Below are 23311 nucleotides of genomic sequence, written 5' to 3' on the forward strand. Positions count from 1 at the left end.
TATAAAAAAGTCATAAAAATTTCAAGTACTAATGTAGTGTCATTACAGAAGCAGACTGGAAACAGATTCGGGAAATAAAGAACTTATTCCAGCATCTTTCTAATCAGTTGCTAGGACAGTTTCAGTTTAAACGAAGATGGAAGTTGGAAAATTAGACTATATTAAAGCCATATCATGAAAGAATTAACTTTTGTTCTTGAGTATTCAGGATTATAGAAATCAAAATATTCATTTGACTGTGAACTGTAATTACATATTCTTCACTGAAAAAATAATCTGACAATGTAGAGAGAGTAAAAGATTTACTTTTACTTTAAGAAAAATAAACCAAGAATTTGGCTGTAAATTGGGGAATGGAGTAAGGAGGACAATAGGAGTAAGGAGGACAATAAACACTGCCCAGTCTGTCCCCTCAGTCTGACACACTCAGTCCTTCAGCAGCCCAAAGATAAGGCTCAACGTGGACACACAGGACTTCACTGCTGCAAACAGACTGGGGCCTTAGCTCTTATACTTTAAATACATATATATTTAATGATAAATATATACATTTCAACAATACCACAGGGCCAACTGATGTAAGCAGAAACAAGGAAATTAAATGTCAAGAAGGAAATTTTCTTCTTAACCCACCATTCCGTACTGTATTTGAGCACACACTATGTGAAAAATTACCAAGTCACATCACATAAAAGAGAAAGAAAAGAAAAAAAAGAATGATAGAAATGTAGGGCTAGAAGGTTCTTTGAAAGATCATCAAGTCCAACACTCTGCACAGAGGTAGGACCCATGTAAACAGACTATCCCTTACAGGTGTTTGTCCAACCTGTTCTTAAAAACCTCCAACCATGGGGATTCCACAACCACCCTTGGAAGTCTATTGTACAATTTAACTATCCTTAGAGAGTTAGAAAGTTTTCCCTAATATCTAATCTCCTTTGCTGCAGATTAAGACCATTACTACTTATCCTAACTTCAGGAAACAAGGAAAACAATTGATCACAATCCTCTTTATAACAGCCCTTAACATATCTGAAGTCTGTTATCAGGTCCTCCCATCTTCTTTTTTCAAGACTAAATATGCCCTGTGTTTTGTTTTGTTTTAAACTTTTCCTCATAGGCCAGGTTTTCTAAAGCTTTTAGCATTTTTGCTGCTCCCCTCTGGACTCTCTCCAATTTATCCACATCTGTCCTGAAGTGTGGCACACAGAACTGGACACACTACTCCAAATGAGGCCTCACCAGTGCTCAGTAGAATGGAACAATTACCTCCCATGTCTTACATATGCCGCTCATATTAATATATCTCTGAATGATATTAACCTTTATTGCAGCCGAATCACATTGCTGACTCATATTGTGTCTGTGATCCGCTTTAAACCCAGATCTTTTTCAGCAGTACTTACCACCTAACCAATTATTTCCCATTTTGCAGTTGTGCATTTGATTTTTCCTTCCTAAATGTAGTACTTTGAACTTGTCTTTATCGAATTTCATCCTGTTGATTTCAGACCAATGCACTCACCTTGTCGTAATTTCATTTAGATCACATTTCCCAAGTTTCCTTTAGAGAATGTCATGTGGGACTGTGTCAGCCACCACACTAAAATCAAGATATATCACTTCTATGGCTTCCCCTTATAATCCTATTTTCTTCTACAAATTATTAAGCAATCAATTTGTTCTAGTATCTTTCCAGGTATCAAAGTTAGGCTAACTGGTCTATAATTTCCCTGGTCATCTTTGCTTCCCTTTTTAAAGATAGGTACTGTGTTTGCCCTTTTCCAGTCCTCTGGGACCTCACCCATCTCCAGGAGTTCTCAGACATAATTACTAATGGTTCCAAGATTGCTTCAGCTGCTTCCTTAAGCCTCCTAGGATGAATTTCATCAGGCCCTACCAACTTGAATAGATCTAATTTATCTAAATAATCTTCAACCTGCTCCTTCTCTATTTTGGCTTTTGTTCCTTCCACCTTGTTGTTAATATTAACTGTGTTGAGTATCAGTTATCATTAACCCTTTTAGTGAAGACAAAATAGGCATTAAACACCTCAGCCTTCTTGATATCATCAGGTATTAGCTCTCATTCCCTGCTGAGTAGAGAACCTATGCTTTCCTTAGTCTTTTTCTTGCTCCTACTGTATTTAAAAAACCTCTTCTTATTCTCTCTTGTGTTCCTTGCTAGGCATAACTAATTTTGTGCCTTAGCCTTTCTGATTCTGTGCCTACATGCTTGTGCAATTCTTTTTTTACTCCTCCTTAGCAATTTGTCCATGTTTCCATTTTTTGTAGAATTCCTTTTTGATTTTCAGGTCATTAAGGAACTCCTGAATGAGCCATAATAGCCTCTTACTATTCTTCTTATCTTTCCTTCACATCAGGATAGTTTGCAGTTGTGCCTTAATATTGTCTCAATAAATTGCCAGCTCTCCTGAACTCCTTTTTCCCTTAGATTTTCTTCCCACGGGACAGTACCTACCAGTTTTCTGAGTTTGTTACAATTTGTTTTTTTGAAGTCCATTCTCTTTATTGTTTATCTCTTTAATGCTCTCACTCTTTCCTTTCCTTAGAATCATGAAATCTTTTGTTTCATGATCATTTTCACCCAAATTGCCTTCAACCTACAGATTCACAACCAATTCCATCTTGTCAGTCAGAATCAGGTCTAAAATGGCTGTGCCCCTGGTTTCGTCCTCTACTTAATGAAATAAAAAGTTGTCCCCAATATTTTGCAAGAACTTACTGAAAAACACTTGGTGGGATAAATCTCATGACTGAAATATCAGTATAGGGGGTAATAGCTTGTTTAGGAAGGACGGGGGCGGGAGGTGGGGAAAGGGAGGACATGTTGCATTATACATCGAGTATATATATACTTGTTCTGAGGGCCAGAAAATTGAGAGGTCGATCAGTTGAAAGTTTCTGGGTAAAGATAAAAGGGGAAAAATCAGGGTTGACATCATGATGGGGTCTACTATAGACAATCAAATCAGGAAGTGGAGGTGGAAGAGGCATATCTAGAACAAATAATAGAAATATACAAAACATAAGACCTAGCAGTAATGGGGGGATTTTAACTACTCAGACATCTGTTGGAAAAGTAATTTGGCAAAACAGATCTCCGATTTCACTTAAATCATAATTTAGCTTATGTAGCAATACTTCCAGTTCTTTCTGTCTATTCCCCATAATCCTTATATTTCGCTATAATCAAAGATGTTGAGCAGATTCCCGCACTGATTTCCCTTTTATTTCTCATATGACCCTATTGTAATTTTCCATTTCCTCCCCGTCTAGCCCTCTGTTATGGTTGCTTTTTTATATTTACCTGTGGGCTTCATAAGCCTAAATCAGACCACATTAATAGCCCATGGCGGAACCAGATGTCTCAATAGTGGGATACAAGTTAGATAATTTCTTCAAAAACCTTTTAACTGTATCATACACAAATAGTGATTGTCATCAATCAAAACATGATAAGCTGAAAGAGCCACCAAATGAAATCTTAAAGACAAATTAAAGAGCCCCTCACACTTCAAATACATTATATATTCCAAAACACAGAGAACAGAAGTTGTAAATGGTGAGCCAGATTTTTTCATTAAAAAAAATAAAAAATCTAAACCATTTCAAATAACATTTCATCACAGATTGTTTTCTAGAATTAAGCAATATATTCTGACTAATGACAAACAAGTTGTTCAAGATTATTCAAAGTCCGATAGGCCAGGATGTTACATAGAGAGATTGGGGATCCAGATGAAGAATTTGCCATACTGCTGAGAAAACAAGTCCGGAGGCAAAAGAAAGAATCTGTAAACTCCCTCCAACAGCTGAAGCAAGTCTGCATACCATTGCTGTCTCTGGCAAGCTGGAGCAATCAGGACCAACTCTTGCCTTCCCTCTCTTATCTTCCTCACCACCATCTGAATTAATGGAAAAAGGGGGGAAAGCATGCAGGAGGCCCTCTCACCACTGCATCCGGAAAGCGTTGAAGATGGACTCACTGCTCTTTCCCACACTTAACAGAAAAGACTACTCTTTTTGTTGAACTTGGTTGCAAGCAGATCCACAATGGGCCAACCCCAACTGGAGATCTCTTGTACCACCTGGTCCTTGAGAGGCCACTTGTGCATCTGAGAAATTTCTCTGCTGAGCTCATCTGCCAATACATTACTGTCCCCTGCTAAACAGATAAACATTGTGTAGAATGCACCAGTCCCACAGACTGACTGCCTTGGGACACAGCAGAGGAGACAAGGCACCTTCTTGCTTGCAGATGTAATACAGGGCCAACTATATTATCCATCGTTACCTGTACAACTTTCCTCCTTATTTGAGAAAGAAAAGATCTGAGAGCCAGGTGAAGTTCCTCTCAGTTCTAAAACATTTATCTGCAAATTCTTTTCCTGAAATGCCCAGTGACCTCAAACTATCGGAGAACCCAGATGAATTCCCCATCCATTGAGATTATTGTGGCAAATGGCAAAAGGAAACTGAACAGGATGCCTTTCAGAACATTGGCTCAGTTTGTCCTCCTCATCAAAAAAAAAATAAAAAGTGTCCTGAGGCATGGTGACTGGCATGTGAAGAATGTCCGGTTTTGGATTGTAAACTTGAGCCATCCATCATTGCATGGGCCTCATTCTGAGGAATGCATATGAAGTAACATAAATAGACACTGCCAGGAGACCTCTTAGACCCAAATAGAAAATTACTTTCTGGGTCTGACGACATGGAATCTCTGGAATATCATTATCACCACAAATCTTTCCTCTGGAAGGAAAGCTCTCTCTGCTACCAAGTCCAGTATAGCTCCTATAAAATGGATTCTCTGACTTAGACATAAATTGGACTTTTTGATATTCAGAAATAGTCTTAATCCATAAGTAGGGAGGTAGAACCTGAATGTGAGCTAGCAAATCTTCACATAACAGAGCCTTCAGCAGCCAATCATCTAAATATGGGTAAACAAAGATACCCGGTTTTCTTCGATGCACTGCTACTACAGAAAGACACTTAATATAGACCCTTGGCACTGTAGAAATGCCAAATGGCAGAACCCTGTACTAAAAATATCTCAGTGCCATCACAAAATAGATTTACTTCAGATGATTTAGCCAATTAGAGTTACGGAAATATGCATCTTAAATCGAGAACTGCAAACCAATCCATACTTCAAAATGATGGAATTATAAATGCAAGGGTTAACATTCGAAACCAAACTTCCAGAAGAACTTGTTCAACTTAAATCTAAGCTTGGACAGACCAATTCACTGCCTGGTAATTAGCCCCCCTAATACCTAAGAAGTGTTTATTTACTTTCAGGTCTATTGAATGAATACATGCATATCATACACAAACACACAATGCCTCTCCAGAGCAGGATCTTTGCACTGTGGTGGCATAAAGAGCTTCGAAATCTGTGGCTGTGCTTTATCTTCAGTGATAAGACCTTCATTTGCAGACTGTCAATTCAGCAAATTTCATGAGCACTATATTCATTAGAAATTTTTTTGAAAAAAACTAATTTTATAATATCCAGATAAATTCTCAGTGAAATTTAATATATTTCAGGGTTTAGAATTTATTTTACTGTACAGGAATAAATTAGTGTTCCTTTGAATGCCTCTGTTTTGTTTCTATGCCATGTATATCTACAGATAGTAAGAGGTCTCCCTTTGCTAAGATGACATTTACATCGTTTATAACAACCATGTCTTAGAATGACATGGTATCCATTACTACTGGCTGGAAGGAGTCCAAAACACAAATCAGTTGTGTGTTCTTGGTCGCTTGACAATTTGGAGATTTCCTATGCATCTGGAGATTTCCTCCATTAAGTACAATCTGCAAGCAATAAAGATCTCAAAAGAAAGGTACTTATCTTGATTTTTTTCTCCCCAGTAAGGAATGTTTTCAGCCTTTGGCTTTGCCTTGGGCAACTGGTCTTAAATAAACAGTAAATGCCAACCTTATATGTGATTCTGCTCAGTTCTTTTTCATTTTGTGAGTGGGGACCATAAATGTGGTTCTTTTCTTTCCTTTTTTAACAAAGCAAAGTTGTCACAATAGAAATTAACTATAAGGTATATAATATATAGCAAAAAAAAGTGTTTAAAGTTTACTACTTTGGGGCCTCAAAGGACACTGATGACCTGACAAGATGATGGAGTGTTTAGAGCCTTGTATATCAATTTTTTATCAGACTGGAAGAAAAAGAGATCTGCGCAAAAAATAAATTGTAGCAAGAATTGTACTAGTTCACCAAACAGTCAAAAGAAATCCATAACATGAATACATTCAACATTTATATCATAGTAATTCTTTATTTACTATCTTATAAACAAAATCAAGTAACAATGTATAAATGTTGAGTATACAGAGAAAACTACTTCATTTTTGAAAACTACTACTACTGTGTAGGTCATGGTCGTATCACGATTATTTAAATTCAGAAGCAATACTTCACTGATGATGTACTGCAGTGCTTTAGGCTACAATCATCTCACAATGCCTGAAGGGTTATTACAGTGGAGAAATTCTACTGAGGACAATAAAAGATCCTTACCCCTTCCCGAAGGCACCTCATTAGCACAGTGTAAGCAGCCAAGGGAACGACCCAGCATTCTCTGTGGTGCTCCTTTTTTTCTTCCTGTAATGAAGTGGAAGGATCAGCAATGAAGCTAACAGCACAAATGATATTAACCCTTTAATTAAAAAATCATAATATCTCAGCCATGAAAAATACATCCAACAGATTTTTAAAGATTAATATACATATGTCAACTGAATAAAATCTAGAAGATAGATTAAATTATGGAACAAAAATTGAATTTAATATTTTGAATTTTTATGACACAAAAGTTGATTTTTATTATATGGTTGAAGCATGATCTAAAATTCCTATGAGTATTTGTCCTTAGGTTTGTATTTTTCATTGGCTCAACGTAATTCACACTCAAAACCAGTCCTACAATCTTGGCAATCATTTTGATTATTTCGTTACCGGTTTCTAAAGTACTAAAAATAGAAAAAAAAATTCTATCATATCTAGAAATACATTTGCTTACTGTCCCTCAATTTAAAAAAGTTTTTAAAGAAAATTTGTTTTTGAAAAATATGCAGAAGTTATAAGAGTAGCTTATTCAAGACCCAGTATGGAGCACTTGGAAATCTGCTATTTATGTAGATAGAAGTAACAACATTCCAGAATCCTTACATACCTGTCCTACTGGAATAGTCTTGTTCTATTCACTAAAATGAGTCTATTATTCCGCTATTAGTGGTAAATAGATTGCTGCTTTTTTTTTTTTTAAAAAGTGGCATATTACAAATTGTCATGTAAATAGAAGCTCATTTGGATTTTCTTAGTATATAAAGAACCTGTAACATTTCATGAAAACAAATTGCATATTTAGGCACTAACCTGCATTTGATAGCATATAGGTGCTAGTAATTACAGGAGAAAAACATTTGCTGGGAAAATTAAAGAGAATAAGCTTTTAATGTACTGCATACTCTAAAAAGCATAGGATGGATGTACAAAGTGATCAGGTTAGTGTTGCAGGAACAACCTTAATTTTCTGTGTCTCCTGACTTTTGAGATTCAATATATATTTCAACATCACCATTCCATTAATAAGATATACTAGTTGAAGAAAAGCCATTAATGAATTGCTTTCCACACATTTTCCTTTGAGAGGAACACAAATACATACAACTCTAATCAAAAATCAAATACTTCATTTTTTTCATTCCAACATCATCATTTCTTAAACCTTGTTTCATTCAAAGGGAGAATAAAGTTTAAGTTGATTACGAAGGGCACCAATGGAGAAACTGAGTTTTTATCAATGTCTAATTTCCTTTGAGCTCTATGCCAGCTAATTACCAATTAAAAAGTGTGGTGTAATTTCCCTTGGAACTGACACATGCAAAAATGATAGATCTGTCAAGTTACGTGGTGTAACCAGGGGATATTCAATTTAACGCCAGCCATGGACATCTAACCCTGGGCTATGATGTTCTCTCCCCTGCCTTTTTTTTTTTTTAATATATCTGCAGATATTTATATAGAGATATTCTTAATTTACATTTTTTCTTCATGTTACTGTTAAAAGCAAATCGGAGATTAAGTGCTCAAAGTAACCCCCAACATTTGAGAAATATTACAAAATGTGAAAGGATGTGAAAGTCATCTCTGGACACTGGCAAACTGGGTTTTAACCCGTTTGCCTTTCCCCATCCACTGCAAAAGTGAATAGGGAAAAATAACTCTAACCTTACATTACAGCCCAATCAAGTTCAAGCAGAGGATGCCTTGTAATTCCATAGGAGCAATAAGGGCTTGTCTACACGGTGCCAGCAAAGCACTCTAGAGGGGTGTGATTTGTAGAGTGCTCTAATGCATTGTGCTCCATGTAGGTCCCTCTAATATGTTCCTGAAAGTACTTAGTTCACGTTAATGCAGTCCTATACCATATTAATTATAAGAGAACATGCATTTGGGCTGTGAAGGATACAATGTGAATACTTTTGTGTGTAAGAGAAATTACTAATTGTAACTGGAGTTAACCAATGCTCATATTCACTTTAGATCCTCATTCTGGTCTTGTGCCCTTATGAAATTAATATAGTAATATTCAAAACGTTTAGATAATGTAGTTAATGCATATGCCTCAAGGGACACAAAGTATAACATGCAATATCCTTTCATGCAATATCCTTTAATATCTTTTTAATCTGAAGTGATCTACATTTAATAATTAAAATTCTGTTTTTATTCTTTAGAAAAGAAGAAAAAATGCACGTGGGGGTTTAGAAAAAAAATGCTATCTTCTGTTATTACTATTAATAGTATTTCTCTTTCTACAAAAGCTACCATTGTCTTGAAAATGCTACTCCAGGTAATGGCTGGTGCAGAACATTGTTCCTTTTGTTGCCAGTTCAATGGTCCAAATACAGCCTATGTCAGTAATCATCAAAATTTGCCATTTGAAATTACTTAGTCTCAGTCCAGTTCCTAGAGGACAGCTGTTCACATAAAAAAAAAAAACCACTGTTACAATTGGAACCTATATTGAGTGTCTCAGCAGAGGACAAAGTAAGTGAACTACCCATTCAAACTTAAAGATTGTCTCCATCCTGATAAGTTTTGAAAAACAATGCTGGGGCAGCAAAGGCAAAATGCTACACTGCTGTCTGTATTATACTGTACCTTACCTGTGCATTGAGACAGAGGACCATAATATACTTAACTTTGTATTTCTTGATTTTTGTGCAATAAAATTTCAGTTAAGTACTTATTTGCTGTTTAACATGCCAGATGCAGGGCAACACTGATCTATGTATATCACCACTGAAATGCAGGCAAGGGAATATTGCATCAGTTAACCAGTGAACCAGTGTCCAAATTCACTCACATTCAGGTCACACAGAAAGGCCCATTGGTTTTATGACCTTCTTTGTGGGTGTGGAAGGAATCATATGAGAATAGAGTTGTAAGTATGGAGGGAAATCAGTGATTGTGGAAGAAGCTTTTAACAGTTGGAAAAAGCTTTCAATAATTTATGAGGTTGGTTTTGGACTTTTTATTTTTTTAAAGTAAATCCCCATCCACTGCTTTGAAAATGTAGGGATAACTTCTAAGAGCTATTTTCTACTGTGCATACAGCACCAGTGACCCAGTAAAAAAAAGCAAGACAGTTTAATGAGACTACAGGAACTGCCCACTGTTACATGAAAACATTTCAATCCTGCTACGATCATTCTGGATTGCCTCCTTCCAAGGGGGAAATACCATCACATGAATTAGAAGCATTAAAGGCTTCATTTCAGTTTTAAAATGCCTCTTTCAGCAAGCACAAACGAACATTTTTAGAAATAACAGAATTACATTGAGAAGTGTAAACTGGGATAACTGAGAAAAAATGATAAAAAAAACTACAGTGAAAGAGTGTAAGAAATTTAAACAAAGAGGTTAAAACTTCTATGATCTGTCCTGGAGATTCACAAAGTAGAGGGGGGTTATAAAATGGCAACCAAATAATTCCATGGTCCCTTTAAAAGTTACATTTTATTTCAAACATGAGCTTCAGGCATTTCCTTCTCTTAATGGCAGTAATGAAAGAGAGCGAGAGAAAGCAGATACAACTGTGTGGGATTTTACAAGACTTGCAAATCCCCTGTACTTTTAATGTCACAGCACTTGAACATATTAAACATTAATAAGGCATGCACTTGAGGGTAACAAATGCTAAGAATACCCACATCGGATGTTTACCTTACATCTGAAAAGGATTTGAAACATTAAAAAGATTTGCAAAGATTATCTTACAGACTTACCTGACTAGCTATCAGGAAAAGCACCTCCCCAAGGGCGGGTAAAAGGCATTGTTTCAATTTGCTGTTCCTGAAGTTTTCCCTGATCACTTCAGTTAGGAGCATGACTGCCTAAAATATAAGATATGATAGGCCTTAATTGGCAACCTTGTCTCAGACAAAACTTACACTGAAAACCAGCTGAGATGTGCCCGAGACCCATTCTACTTCTGTAGTCCTCACTCAGGCAGAACTTTCATGCACATAGAATGAGGTAAAGAAGAACAGGAAGAAATTTTTAAACTACAATGTGAAACAACTGAGAGGTATTGCCTATACTATAGACAGTAGTGATCCTTGAAGTCAATTGTTTCCAAAAGTTACTGCATGCTATGTACCTGAGATGCTGGGTTATTTTTATGTACTTTATATAAGCGGTAATTGTGGTATCACACATACCATGGTGTGTTAACACTTGAAAATATCAGCTTTTTCATGACTACTGTAAAATATATTATTATTATTACTGCTTGTACTACCCTTTTCAGAGGATCAATAAAACATTACCAGCTACAAATCTTGATACACACCGGCAGGAATAGTATTTAATATTTCATATAAATAATAGGGCTTCCTACTGCATGCTTACCTCCATGATATTTTAAAATGTACAAAAATAAATACAAGGCTCAACAGCAATTTGAAAACAAGACTATAGAAATGAATGCATTATCACCACCTTTGACATGACAAATATACTGTGCACTATTTCACTCTTCCATCTGTAAACACTTCCTCTTCCATTCCCCTTTAAAAAACAGAAGTACCTCTTGTCAGTCTGAGGAGAAAGTTCCTATATTTAATTTATGCCTTTTTGCTGGGGAACAACTGGTTGCAGACTTGTTAAGCAGTATTTTTATTTTTTTCATAAAAAAAAAATTGTATCTCCCAAGACAAGTGTCAGACAGTCATTAATTCCAAGATCTTGGGTGTCTACTTTGTTTTCAGTACCTGATGGGAAAAGTAAAAGTCTATCCAATGAAGACTGTTCATATCTGACCAATCAAATAAAAACTAAACAAATAATGTACTGGTAATATTCTTTTCATTGTTCAATTCTCATCTAATTTTATGGGTAAAGAGTGCTCTAACCCATGGAGTTTGATGTGCCACCTTTTTAACATACAAGTAGTAAAGAGAAGGGTCACTCAGAAACTGAGAGACCAGACACATTTCTTAACTGAGATGGATCTAGGTCTCACGTACAAAAGACAAACTAGAGAGACTTACAGACAGAGCACTTGTCTTTAATGTGCCCTTCTCCAAGGCACAATGAACATCAAGCGTGGGGTCAATATTAGGGATCGCATCCCACATGACAGTGTTTAAAACCTGATGAGTGCATTATTCAAGCTAAATGCTACTTAACTATCTACTACTAATTAATTAAATATTAAGAGTACTATTATAACCAATTATATACACAAGATCACAAGAAAGCACTCTGACAGAAAAACATGAAGCAAGATACAAAAGACCAGACATACTTGTCAGAGCAATGGTCCATGCAGCCCAGTATCCTGTCTTCTGACAGTGATCAATGCCAAGTGATTCAAAGGGAATGAACAGAACAGGCAATCACCCCCTTTCGTCCACTCCCAGCTTGTGGAACACAGAAGCTAAGGACACTCAGAACATGGAGTTGCATCCCTGACCATCCTGGCTAATAGCCATTGATGAACCTACCCTCCATGAACTTATCTAGTTCTTTTTTGAACCCTGTTACCCTTATAGGCCTTCACAACATCCCCTGGCAATGAGTTCCACAGGTTGACTATGCATTGTGTGGAGAAATACTTCCTTTTGTTTGTTTTAAACCTGCTGCCTATTAATTTAATTGGATGACTCCTAGTTCTTGTGTAATGTGAAGAAGTAAAAAACACTTCCTTATTCACCTTCTCCACACCAGTCAAAATTTTATAAACCTCTATCATATCCCCTCTTAGTCATCTCTTTTCCAAGCTGAACAGTCCCAGTCTCTCTCTTTCTCCACATATGGAAGCTGTTCCATATCCCTAATCCCACTTGCTTCTGCTTGTATCACTATTGTCTTTTATCTTATGTTTTAATTTAAAAAACAAAAATAATGGATTTTAAAACTTCTGATATACAATATGGAACAGTTTGAGAGAGAAAAACAGTACAGTTTTTGTTCAGTGGTTCTGAACTGAATAATAACTGTGATATTGGCAGCCTTGTTGTACCTTCCCTTAAAATTAGACTACAAGCCTTTCAAGACAAGAACAGTGTCATCCTATGTATTTCTATAGTACCTAACCCAATGAGAGCCTTATCCTGAATGTGGCTTTTATACCACTAGTACTAATCCAAACACACACAATATGGGATACTAAGGAAAAAACAGTAGTGGACAACACTGAAAAGTTAGCATTTACCAACCATTATCACAAATTTCTTAAGCTAAGTATAGAGGAAAATTCTGGCCTCTGAAATACACTCAGTGGTAAACGTTATCAAATACTGACTTTTTAATGGTGAACACTTTATAAATTAGTCTATGATTTTCCTCTCCTTGCTGAACACATTCAAGGAACCAAGTTCTCCCTAGCTATAGACAAAACACGCACACCTAAAATGATGTGGCCCATTGAATCAGAGAGGTATCTTGGTTCCTCCCCAAATCCATGGAGAGGCCCTTCTCAGGTCACCTGCAACTAGAGAGATGTGGGTCAGAGCCTAGGGCTCAGGAATCCTGGTCTAGAAATGTGCCTTGACAAAAAATGGGCCCTAACTAATCTCTTAATTCTCCCACAAACACAAATATTACTTTTACTCCTGACAGAAATAATATAGGATAGATTACAGGTGTAAATTAACTGTGCTTTAGGGCCAAATATAAAAGTACAAAATTTGGGCCACAGACTTTTTGTTCAAGGTTAAAGGGCAATAACTTAAGCAATAAATAAATAAAAAGTGTAGTCGTATTTTATTACTTGGAAAAAAACTGCATAATAAAAAGTCAATTTATATTAATTATCGACAATATGTCATCTCTCCCCACTCTGGCTATTTTTTCTATCAGCCTACATTTTCCCTATTGAGCAATTAGTAATGAACTGTAAGTCCCACAGCATCTTGAAAAGGCATTTTAAATGTAACACATCAGTTAGACATTTTATACTAGCTGTCAAGTTGGATGGACATAATAGATATAGTTACAATAAAAAAGAGCAAATATACAAGATTTATATCTGGAGAGACAGCCATTAGCTATACGTATGACAAAATAATATGTCGATTCAATATGTTATTCCTTGGATATTTTCATCCCAATTCAGGCATCTAGAAGTTTCTCTGCAGTTCAGAAGCCAGTATTATAGTTTGTTCACAAACAAGAGCTATTTTATACCTTATGAAGTAGGTGGCAGAGATTTACAACGTTTCTCCATTTTTAATCCATTGGTATGAGGTGTCAGTAAGCATTAGTGGGAATTAAAACACATTTGTAATGCTGCAGACCCTTACAGAGATAAAACTGCCTATGCCTCCAGCATAATAGAAATTGCTGTAGAGCTCAGTGTCTTGTAAGTAGACACACATCATGTTATGTGTGCTGATAATAACAAAACAACTTCACTTTCCTTTGAACAGAGTACTCTCCCTTGGCTGCAAAAGTAGGTTATATACAGTATTAGCACTAAACAGAAAAATAACTATCCCTATTATAACATTTTTAAAAGTACATATGAAAAAGCACATACACTCTGTTACAAAGAAAGATAATGGTGTTTCTTAGAATATCCTAAAATACCGATTTGCATAAGTGGGGAAAAGGTGATAGTGCTATCATTGGTTGAACATTATAAAGACTTGGAAATATCTTCTCCAAAAATATGGCAAGTTCATTAGAATTATGTGTTATTTGTGTATCTGGATGATATCGCTGTATTCTTAAAAATGATTTCAGCACAAATTATTATCTGTCTGAAAATTCAATAAGGCCATTCATTAAGGCCAAGATAACGTTTCTAGATACCTTAAATGACTGCTTCATGGAGCAGCTAGTCCTGGAACCCACGAGAGGAGAGGCAATTCTTGATTTAGGCTACATCTACACTACAGGGGGGGGTCGATTTAAGATACGCAAATTCAGCTACGCGAATAGCGTACCTGAATTCGACGTATCGCAGCCGACTTACCCCGCTGTAGGGACGGTGGCAAAATCTACCTCTGCGGCTTCCCGTCAACGGCGCTTACTCCCACCTCCGCTGGTGGAGTAAGAGCGTCGATTCGGGGATCGATTGTCGCGTCCCAATGGGACGCGATAAATCGATCCCTGAGAGGTCGATTTCTACCCGCCGATTCAGGCGGGTAGTGTAGACCCAGCCTTAGTCATTCGTGGAGCACAGGACCAGGTCTAAGAGGTGAATATAGCTGGACTACTTTGTAACAATGACCATAATTAAATTTAACATCCCTGTGGCAGGGAAAACACCACAGCTGCCCAACACTGTAGCATTTAATTTCAGAAAGGGGGACTACACAAAAATGAGGAGGTTAGTTAAACAGAAATTAAAAGATACAGCAGTAAAAGTAAAATCCCTGCAAGCTGCATGGAAACTTTTTTAAAAACACCGTAATAGAGATTCGACTTAAATGTATACTCCAAATTAAATAACACAGTAAGAACCAAAAAAGAGCCACAGTGGCTAAACAAAGTAAAAGAAGCGGTGAGAGGCAAAAAGGCATCCTTTAAAAAGGTGGAAGTAAGTCCTAGTGAGGAAAATAGAAAGGAGCATAAACTCTGGCAAATTAAGTGTAAAAATATAATTAGGAAGGTCAAAAAAGAATTTGAAGAACAGCTAGCCAAAGACTCAAAAAGTACTAGCAATTTTTTATTTTTATTTTTTTAAGTACATCAGAAGCAGGAAGCCTGCTAAACAACCAGTGGGGCCAGTGCACGATCGAGATGCTAAAGGAGCACTCAAGGACGATAAGGCCATTGCAAAGAAACTAAATGAATTCTCTGCATCAGTCTTCACAGTTGAGGATGTGAGGGAGATTGCCAAATCTGAGACATTCTTTTTAGGTGACAAATCTGAGGAGCTGTCCCAGATTGAGGTGTCGTTAGAGGAACTTTTGGAACAAATTGATAAACTAAACAGCAATAAGTCACCAGGACTAGATGGTATTCACCCAAGAGTTCTGAAGGAACTCAAATGTGAAATTGCAGAACTACTCACTGTAGTCTGTAACCTATCATTTAAATCAGCTTCTGTACCAAATGCCTGGAGGATAGCTAATGTGACACCCATTTTTAAGGGGGGGGGAGGGATAGCTCAGTGGTTTGAGCATTGGCCTGCTAAATCCAGAGTTGTGAGTTCAATCCTTAAGGAGGCCACTTAGGGATCGGGGGCAAAAATCAGTACTTGGTCCTGCTAGTGAAGGCAGGGGGCTGGACTCAATGATCTTTCAAGGTCCCTTCCAGTTCTATGAGATAGGTATATCTCCATGTGTTTAAAAAGGGCTCCAGAGGTGATCCTGGGAATTACGGGCCAGTAAGCTTGATTTCAGTACCAAGCAAACTAGTTGAAACTATAGTAAAGAACAAAATTGTCAGACACATAGATGAACATAACTTGTTGGGGAAGAGTCAACATGGTTTTTAGAAAGGGAAATCATGCCTCACCAATTGACTAGAATTCTTTGAGGAGGTCAACAAGCATGTGGACAAGGGGGATCCAGTGGATATAGTGACTAAGTTTTCAGAATGCCTTTGACAAGGTCCCTCACCAAAGGCTATTAAGCAAAGTAAGCGGTCATGGGATAACAGGGAAGGTCCTCTTATAGATTGGTTAAAAGATAGGAAACAGTTACCAAAGGGTAGTGTGACAGACCCAGACCAGTGGGGTACAGGAGTCTAGTAGAGGGCAAATATACTGGTCACTGGATGAGTAGTTTTCTGTTCCCTGAGTGACCAGAGAAGGGGTTGCACTAGAGTAATCAGGAACCTGCTAGACCCAGTTAAGGCAGGCAGGCTAATTAGGACACCTGGAGCCAATTGAAAAGAAGCTGCTAGAATCAATTAAGGCAGGCTAATCAGGGCACCTGGGTTTTAAAAGGAGCTCACTTCATTTTGTGGAGTGAGTGTGGGGAGCTGGGAAGCAAGAGGCGCAAGGAGCTGAGAGGGTGTGCTGCTGGAGGACTGAGGAGCACAAGCGTTATCAGACACCAGGAGGAAGGTCTTGTGGTGAGAATAAGGAAGGTGTTTGGAGGAGGCCATGGGGAAGTAGCCCAGGGAGTTGTAGCTGCCATGCCGCTGTTACAGGAGGCACTATAGACAGCTGCAGTCCACAGGGCCCTGGGCTGGAACCCAGAGTAGAGGGCGGGCCCGGGTTCCCCCCAAACCTCCCAATTGACCTGGACTGTGGGTTCTTCCAGAGGGGAAGGTCTCTGGGCTGTTCCCCAACCCACATGGTGAATCTCTGAGGCAAGAAAATCCGCCAATAAGCGCAGGACCCACCAAGATAGAGAAGGAACTTTGTCACAATAGGAATAAATGGTCAGTTTTCAGAATGGAGAGAGGTAAATAATGGTGTCCCCTAGGGGTCTGTACTTGGACCAGTCCTAATTCAACATATTCATAAATGATCTGGAAAAGGGGGTAAACAGGGAGGTGGCAAAATTTGCAGATGTTACAAAACTACTCAAAATAAATTCTGGGCAGACTGTGAAGAGGTACAAAAGGATCTCTCAAAACTGGGTGACTGGGCGACAAAATGGCAGATGAAATTCAATGTTGACAAATGCAAAGTAATGCACGTTGGAAAATATAATCCCCACTATACATCTAAAATGAATAAATTAGTTGTTACCACTCAAGAATGAGATCTTGGGAGTCATTGTGGATAGCTCTCTGAAAATATCCAATGTGCAGTGGCAGTCAAAAAAGCAAACAGAACGTTGGGAATCACTAAGAAAAGGATAGATAAGAAGACAGAAACTATCATATTGCCTCTATATAAATCCATGGTATGCCCACATCTTGAATACTTTGTGCACATGTGGTCGCCCCATCTCAAAAAAGATATATTGGAATTGGAAAAGGTTCAGAAAAGGGCAACAAAAATGATTAGGGGTTTGGAACGGCTTCCACATGAGAAGAGATTAATAAGACTGGGACTTTTCAGCATGGAAAAAAGAAATGACTAAGGGGGGGGTATGATAGAGGTCTATAAAATCATGACTGGTGTGGAGAAAATTAATAAGGAAGTGTTATTTACTCCTTCTCATAACAAAAGAACTAGGGGGCACCAAATGAAATGAATAGGCAGCAGGTTTAAAACAAAAGGAAGTATTTCTTCACACAATGCATAGTGAACCTGTGGAACTCCTTGCCAGAGGATGTTGTGAAGGCCAAGACCATAACAGGGTTCAAAAAAGAACTAGATAAATTCATGGAGGATAAGTCCATCAATGGCTATTAGCCAGGATGGGCAGGGATGGTGTCCCTAGCCTCTGCTTGCCAGAAGCTGGGAATGGACGACAGGGAATGGATCACTTGATGATTACCTGTTCAGTTCATTCCTTCTGAGGCACCTGGCATTGGCCACTGTCGGAACACAGGATACTGGGCTAGGTGGACCTTTGGTCTGACCCAGTATGGCCGTTCTTATGCCAGGTACAAAGTACACTGAAATGAACTGAAGCCTTACTGTTGACTTAAATGGCCTTTGGAGCTTATCCTTATTCACTAGTGTTTATTCTCCTACTTAAAAATAGTAACACCATCCTAGCAGAAACAATACTATATGGCTTAGCTGATCAATCATACGCTACATGTACTAAATAGCAAATACTAGGCAGTGAAAAGTTTTGAAGAATCCACAGGCTGAAGTTTGCTTACATAAACTGCTAGACACTACAGCAATAGAAATAAATAATAAATTGAATATTTCTGAATATAGGATTGTTTTGATCACAATTCACAGACACAAAAGGCCAAAATTTGTCATGCATTTTGTTAGTAACAGAGTTTGACCAGTTCTACAAGATAAATTGGTATTTGAAGCAACACACATTAAAAGCAAGGAACAAGATTTTTTTTTAAAAAGGTCTGTCTACTCAAAAACTTAAAGTACAACTGCTCGTCAAATGTATGATCAGCACCTAAATGTCCCATTTGCAGTGTAATTTGTACCATACTAGGAAACTGGTTACAATACAGTAATGTCCTGATAGAATTAAAGAGAGATTTCTGTCTTGTAGCAGTCAGAAACAAACCATATTTTAAACTTTTTCTCCAAAAGTACTACAGCTTTGCAAAAAAGTCTAAGGATGTGTCATGGTTCAGAACTGGTCTTGAATTAACAGTGAAATCCAATGAATAAAGTTGAATCAACTATGCTGTATAACTAATTTTTGCACGTTCTGAGAAACTGATTGTGAAAGGAAAGATGGGCAGAAAGCTAGAAGTGAAGAGGAGGAGGAGTGGTCCAGTGGGTGTTCAAGGCAATGAACAGCATTTAAATTCGAAGCGTGATAAAAGGATTCAAGCTGAACACCAACAAAGTAAAGATCTTTCATGTCAACGAATAAAAGCCATTTGTTTTCAAGTAGTTTGAGTCTATTAAGTCTTATTAAGCATGCCACCATTTCCAAGGCATCAATATCACAAAATGCAGAGAAAACTGGTACTTCATCTCTGCAGCATTAGTTTTTTTAGCCACAAGGGAGGCCCAAAGAAGCCAATGTCCTTAGTAGTCAATAAAATCCAGAGACTTAGGGTATGTCTATACCATCCGCCGGATCGGTAGGTAGTGTTCAATGTATCGGGGATTGATTTATCGCATCTCGTCTGGATGTGATAAATCGATCCCCGAATCAACGCCCGTACTCCATCTCGGCAGGAGGAGTAAGTGTAGTCGACGGACAAGCTGCGGCAGTCGACTCACCGCCATGAGGACAGCCAGGTAAGTCGAACTAAGATACTTTAACTTCAGCTACACGAACAGCGTAGCTGAAGTTGCGCATCTTAGTTCAAACCCCCTCCCCACCCGCTAGTGTAGCCCAGGCCTTAGGAATTGCCCCCATATGAATTGCTGCAGAACGAGTAGGAACTTTATTGGAGGATGAAAGAAATCCTGGAACACACCTCCCAGCAGAATCCTTTAGCAACAGATCATCTTCATAGCATATGTAATTAGCATGACTTCTGAATTCTCGTAGCATCAGCAAGCATCGTCTTACACATTCTGATGAAACAAATAGAGGTGGAACAGTATTTTCTGTTGCATCAATTTGTGATAGAGGCTCGTGATTCTTTTTAAAAAAAAACATTAAGGTCAGTCCTAGACTATAGTCCATTTAAAACTGTAAACTGGAGATATCTATCAAATTTGAGGTTTTTTTTAATGCTGTAGGCTGACCTCTGTAATATTAATAATGAATATTTAAATAGCAGAGGAAGATTTCCCTATTGAACTAAATCCCTCAAGAAAGATAAGAAAGAAGAAATCTCTAGGGCGCCAAGTGCATATGAAACAACGATGTTAGTAAATAGATGCTACAATTGCAGCTTTTGTCAGCTACACAATGCAGCAAGATCTTAAGACCTATAGGAAAGTGTGATGGTACCTCTGTTCATCCCACTCTTTCTACATAATGCTTTCACCACATGAGGAAGTCTGGATTGCCTCAAAGAACAGTCTTGGCACATTGCATAGGAGTGAAACTTTAAGACCCTGAGTAGATTTGCTTCTTTCTGGTGGCATAGATGGCAGGGTAGGATTATGAAGTTGCAGTAACATGCAGACATCAGAACACATGGCAGAGAGAGAGGTTTAATGAGTTCCCATTATATAAATACCCAGGCAAGAATCTTTGTTAGAGATGAAAATATTACTGTAATGGGGTGGTCACCCTGCTCCTTCCTGAAGGAGATAAAGCAGCCCTGGAGAGGGCTGCAGCGGGGAAAGCAGCCACAGCTGTGGTCAGCTTAATCAGGGCCCAGCTGGCCCTTATAAGAGGGCTGTGGGCCAGAAGAAAGACACACGCCCTCTCTAGCTACCTAAGAGAGAAGGACCAGGCTGCCTGGGAAGTTGAGAAGGGTACCTGAGGTGAAGCAGTGCTGGGGAAGGGCAGAGGAAGTTGGGAAGCTCCAGCCTAGCAAAACCCCAGGCTGCAGGCCAAGTTAAGGGCCCACAAAGGGTACTGGGGCTGTAGAGGGGCAGCCCAGAGACAGCCAGAGGCAGCTGGTCCAACCCCCCTTGCCGATGATGAGTGGTTTATAGACTGCAGTCTGCCCCAGGGAACGGGGACTAAATGGAGATGGGCAGTAGCCACTGAGGCAAGGGGAAGATAGGGGGTTGGGGGTTCCCCAAGGAGGGGAGACCCAGGTTTGGGGTTACTGCTGGGGCAGAACCCCAGGGCAAAGGGCACCGGGTCCACAAGGGACACAGGGGCCAGCGGCAGGCGAGCCATCAGCCGGCAGAGGGCGCTCCAGGCTAGAAAGAGCTAATTCCCTGGATGACCAGCAAGAGGCACCGTGCCGGTGAGTCATCACCCCGCCACAATTACCTATTAGTATTAGTTGCTCTTCATTGTTAGCCCTCACTAAGGATACACCCCACCACAAACTTTGCCTAAAAACTCGTGGAAGAGGAATACTACAGGCCTAAAAGGATGAAATTCCAAAATAACCATCAGGTGGACTCCCAACAAACTAAGTGCAAGACCAGAAGTCTGAAAGTGTAACAAGTACGCCAAGATGTCCTGGATAAAAACTAGCTTTGGCTGGACTCCCTGGGCTGGCAACAATATTGAAAACTGTTTCATCTCTGCTGAACAGGCTGCTCTCTCTGAGCTCAGGTTTTTCTGTGGTGAAGTCATGGCTACTTGGGGGTAAGAGCCCCAATCTATCTATCTTTCTCAGAGCCCATGCCTTAACAGCACTGGGGTCATCTGGCTGGGAAATGGCTAGGCATAATTCACTCTCTGCTGAGCCTCGGAAAGCTCCCTGATATATAGAGCACCTTTCGGACTTTGCCCAGTGCTTGTGAGACTGCTCTGCCATGCCTGAAAGGGGGAAGAGGAGTTCAGCAAGCAACTGCTGCAGCAGAGGCTCCAGGTGGCTATAGCCATGACATGGCATAAACCCTGAACCCGGAACAAGGAAGGCAGCTTGGAACAAATAAAAGCTCACTACTGCCTAAAAATAGCTTAAAAATAATAAAGGCAAAAGGGGGATAGTCAAGTTCAGGATCCTGACCCAAGGAAGAAAGGAGAGCAGCAGAATACGGACCCTGGATTTCAGAAAAGCAGACTTTGACTCCCTCAGGGAACTGATGGGCAGGATCCTCTGGGAGAATAACATGAGGGGGAAAGGAGTCCAGGAAAGCTGGCTGTATTTTAACCTTATTGAGGTTGCAGGAAAAAACCATCCCGATGTGTGGAAAGAATAGTAAATATGGCAGGCAACCAGCTTGGCTTAACAGTGAAATCCTTGCTGATCTTAAATGCAAAAAAGAAGCTTACAAGAAGTGCAAGATTGGACAAATGACAAGGGAGGAGTATAAAAATATTGCTTAGGCATGCAGGAGTGAAATCAGGAAGGCCAAATCACACTTGGAGTTGCAGCTAGCAAGAGATGTTAAGCGTAACAAGAAGGGTTTCTTCAAGTATGTTAGCAACAAGAAGAAAGTCAAGGAAAGTGTGGGCCCCTTACTGAATGAGGGAGGCAACCTAGTGACAGAGGAGGTGGAAAAAGCTAATGTACTCAATGCTTCTGGATAGCAATCTGAGCTAAGAGCGCTGCTGAGGATGCTTGTGAATGCATGGAATGAGCAGTCAGGTTACTTAAGAACATAAGAATGGCCCTACTGGATCAGACCAAGGGTCTATCTAGCCCAGTATCCTGTCTTTCAACAGTGGCCAGTGCCATGTGCCCCAGAGGGAATGAACAGAACAAGTAATCATCAAGTGAGCCACCCCCTATCTCTCATTCCCAGCTTCTGGAAAATAAAGGATAGGGACACTATTCCTGCCCATCCTGGCTAATAGCCATTGATGGACCTATCCTCCATGAATTTACTAGTTCTTTTTTGAACCCTGTTATGGACTTGGCCTTCACAACATCCTCTGGCAAGGAGTTCCACAGGTTGACTGTGCATTGTGTGAAAAAATACTTCCTTTTATTTGTTTTAAACCTGCTGCCTATTAATTTCATTTGGTGACCCCTAGCTCTTGTGTTACGAGAAGTAGTAAACAACACTTCCTTGTCTACTTTCTCTACACCAGTCATCATTTTATAGACCTCTATCATATCTTCCATTAACCATCTCTTTTCCAAGCTGAAAAGTCCCAGTCTTATTAATCTCTCCTCATATGGAAGCCATTCCATACCCCTAATCATTTTTGTTGCCCTTTTCTGAACATTTTCCAATTCCAATATATCTTTTTTGAGATGGGGCGACCACATCTGCACACAGAATTCAAGATATGGGTGTACCATGGATTTATATAGAGGCAACATGATATTTTATGTCCTATCTATCCCTTTCTTAATTATTCCCAGCACTCTGTTTGCTTTTTTGATTGCCGCTGCATATTGAGTGGATGTTTTCAGAGAACTATCCACAATGACTCAAAGATCTCTTTCTTGAGTGGTAACATCTACTTTAGACCCCATCTTTAGATGTATAGTTGGGATTATGTTTTCCAATGTGCATTAATTTGCATTTATCAACATTAAATTTCATTTGCCATTTTGTTGCCGAGTCACCCAGTTTTGAGAGATCCTTTTGTACCTCTTCGCAGTCTGCCTGGGTCTTAACTATCTTTAGCAATTTTGTATCATCTGCAAATTTTGCCACCTCACTGTTTACCCCTTTTTCCAGATAATTTATGAATGTTAAATAGGACTGGTCCCAGAACAGACCGCTGGGGGACACCACTATTTACTTCTC

The 23311-nt window shown here is 39.0% G+C and overlaps 1 protein-coding gene across 3 annotated transcripts in view; it reads right to left on the reverse strand.

Moving 5' to 3' along the window:
* The window catches only part of ULK4 (unc-51 like kinase 4), a 408217-nt gene that overhangs the window by 319621 nt on the left and 65285 nt on the right, over positions 1 to 23311 (reverse strand). For all 3 annotated transcript variants that reach the window (XM_024107953.3, XM_005278594.4, XM_065587118.1), the window contains 2 exons: positions 10350 to 10457; positions 6574 to 6657 (listed from right to left, as the gene is read on the reverse strand). In XM_024107953.3, the coding sequence (XP_023963721.2) occupies positions 6574 to 6657; positions 10350 to 10457 (192 nt within the window). The remainder of the gene's footprint in view (positions 1 to 6573; positions 6658 to 10349; positions 10458 to 23311) is intronic.

This window comes from Chrysemys picta, chromosome 2 (assembly GCF_011386835.1).
Source record: "Chrysemys picta bellii isolate R12L10 chromosome 2, ASM1138683v2, whole genome shotgun sequence".
Lineage (NCBI taxonomy): Eukaryota > Metazoa > Chordata > Testudines > Emydidae > Chrysemys > Chrysemys picta.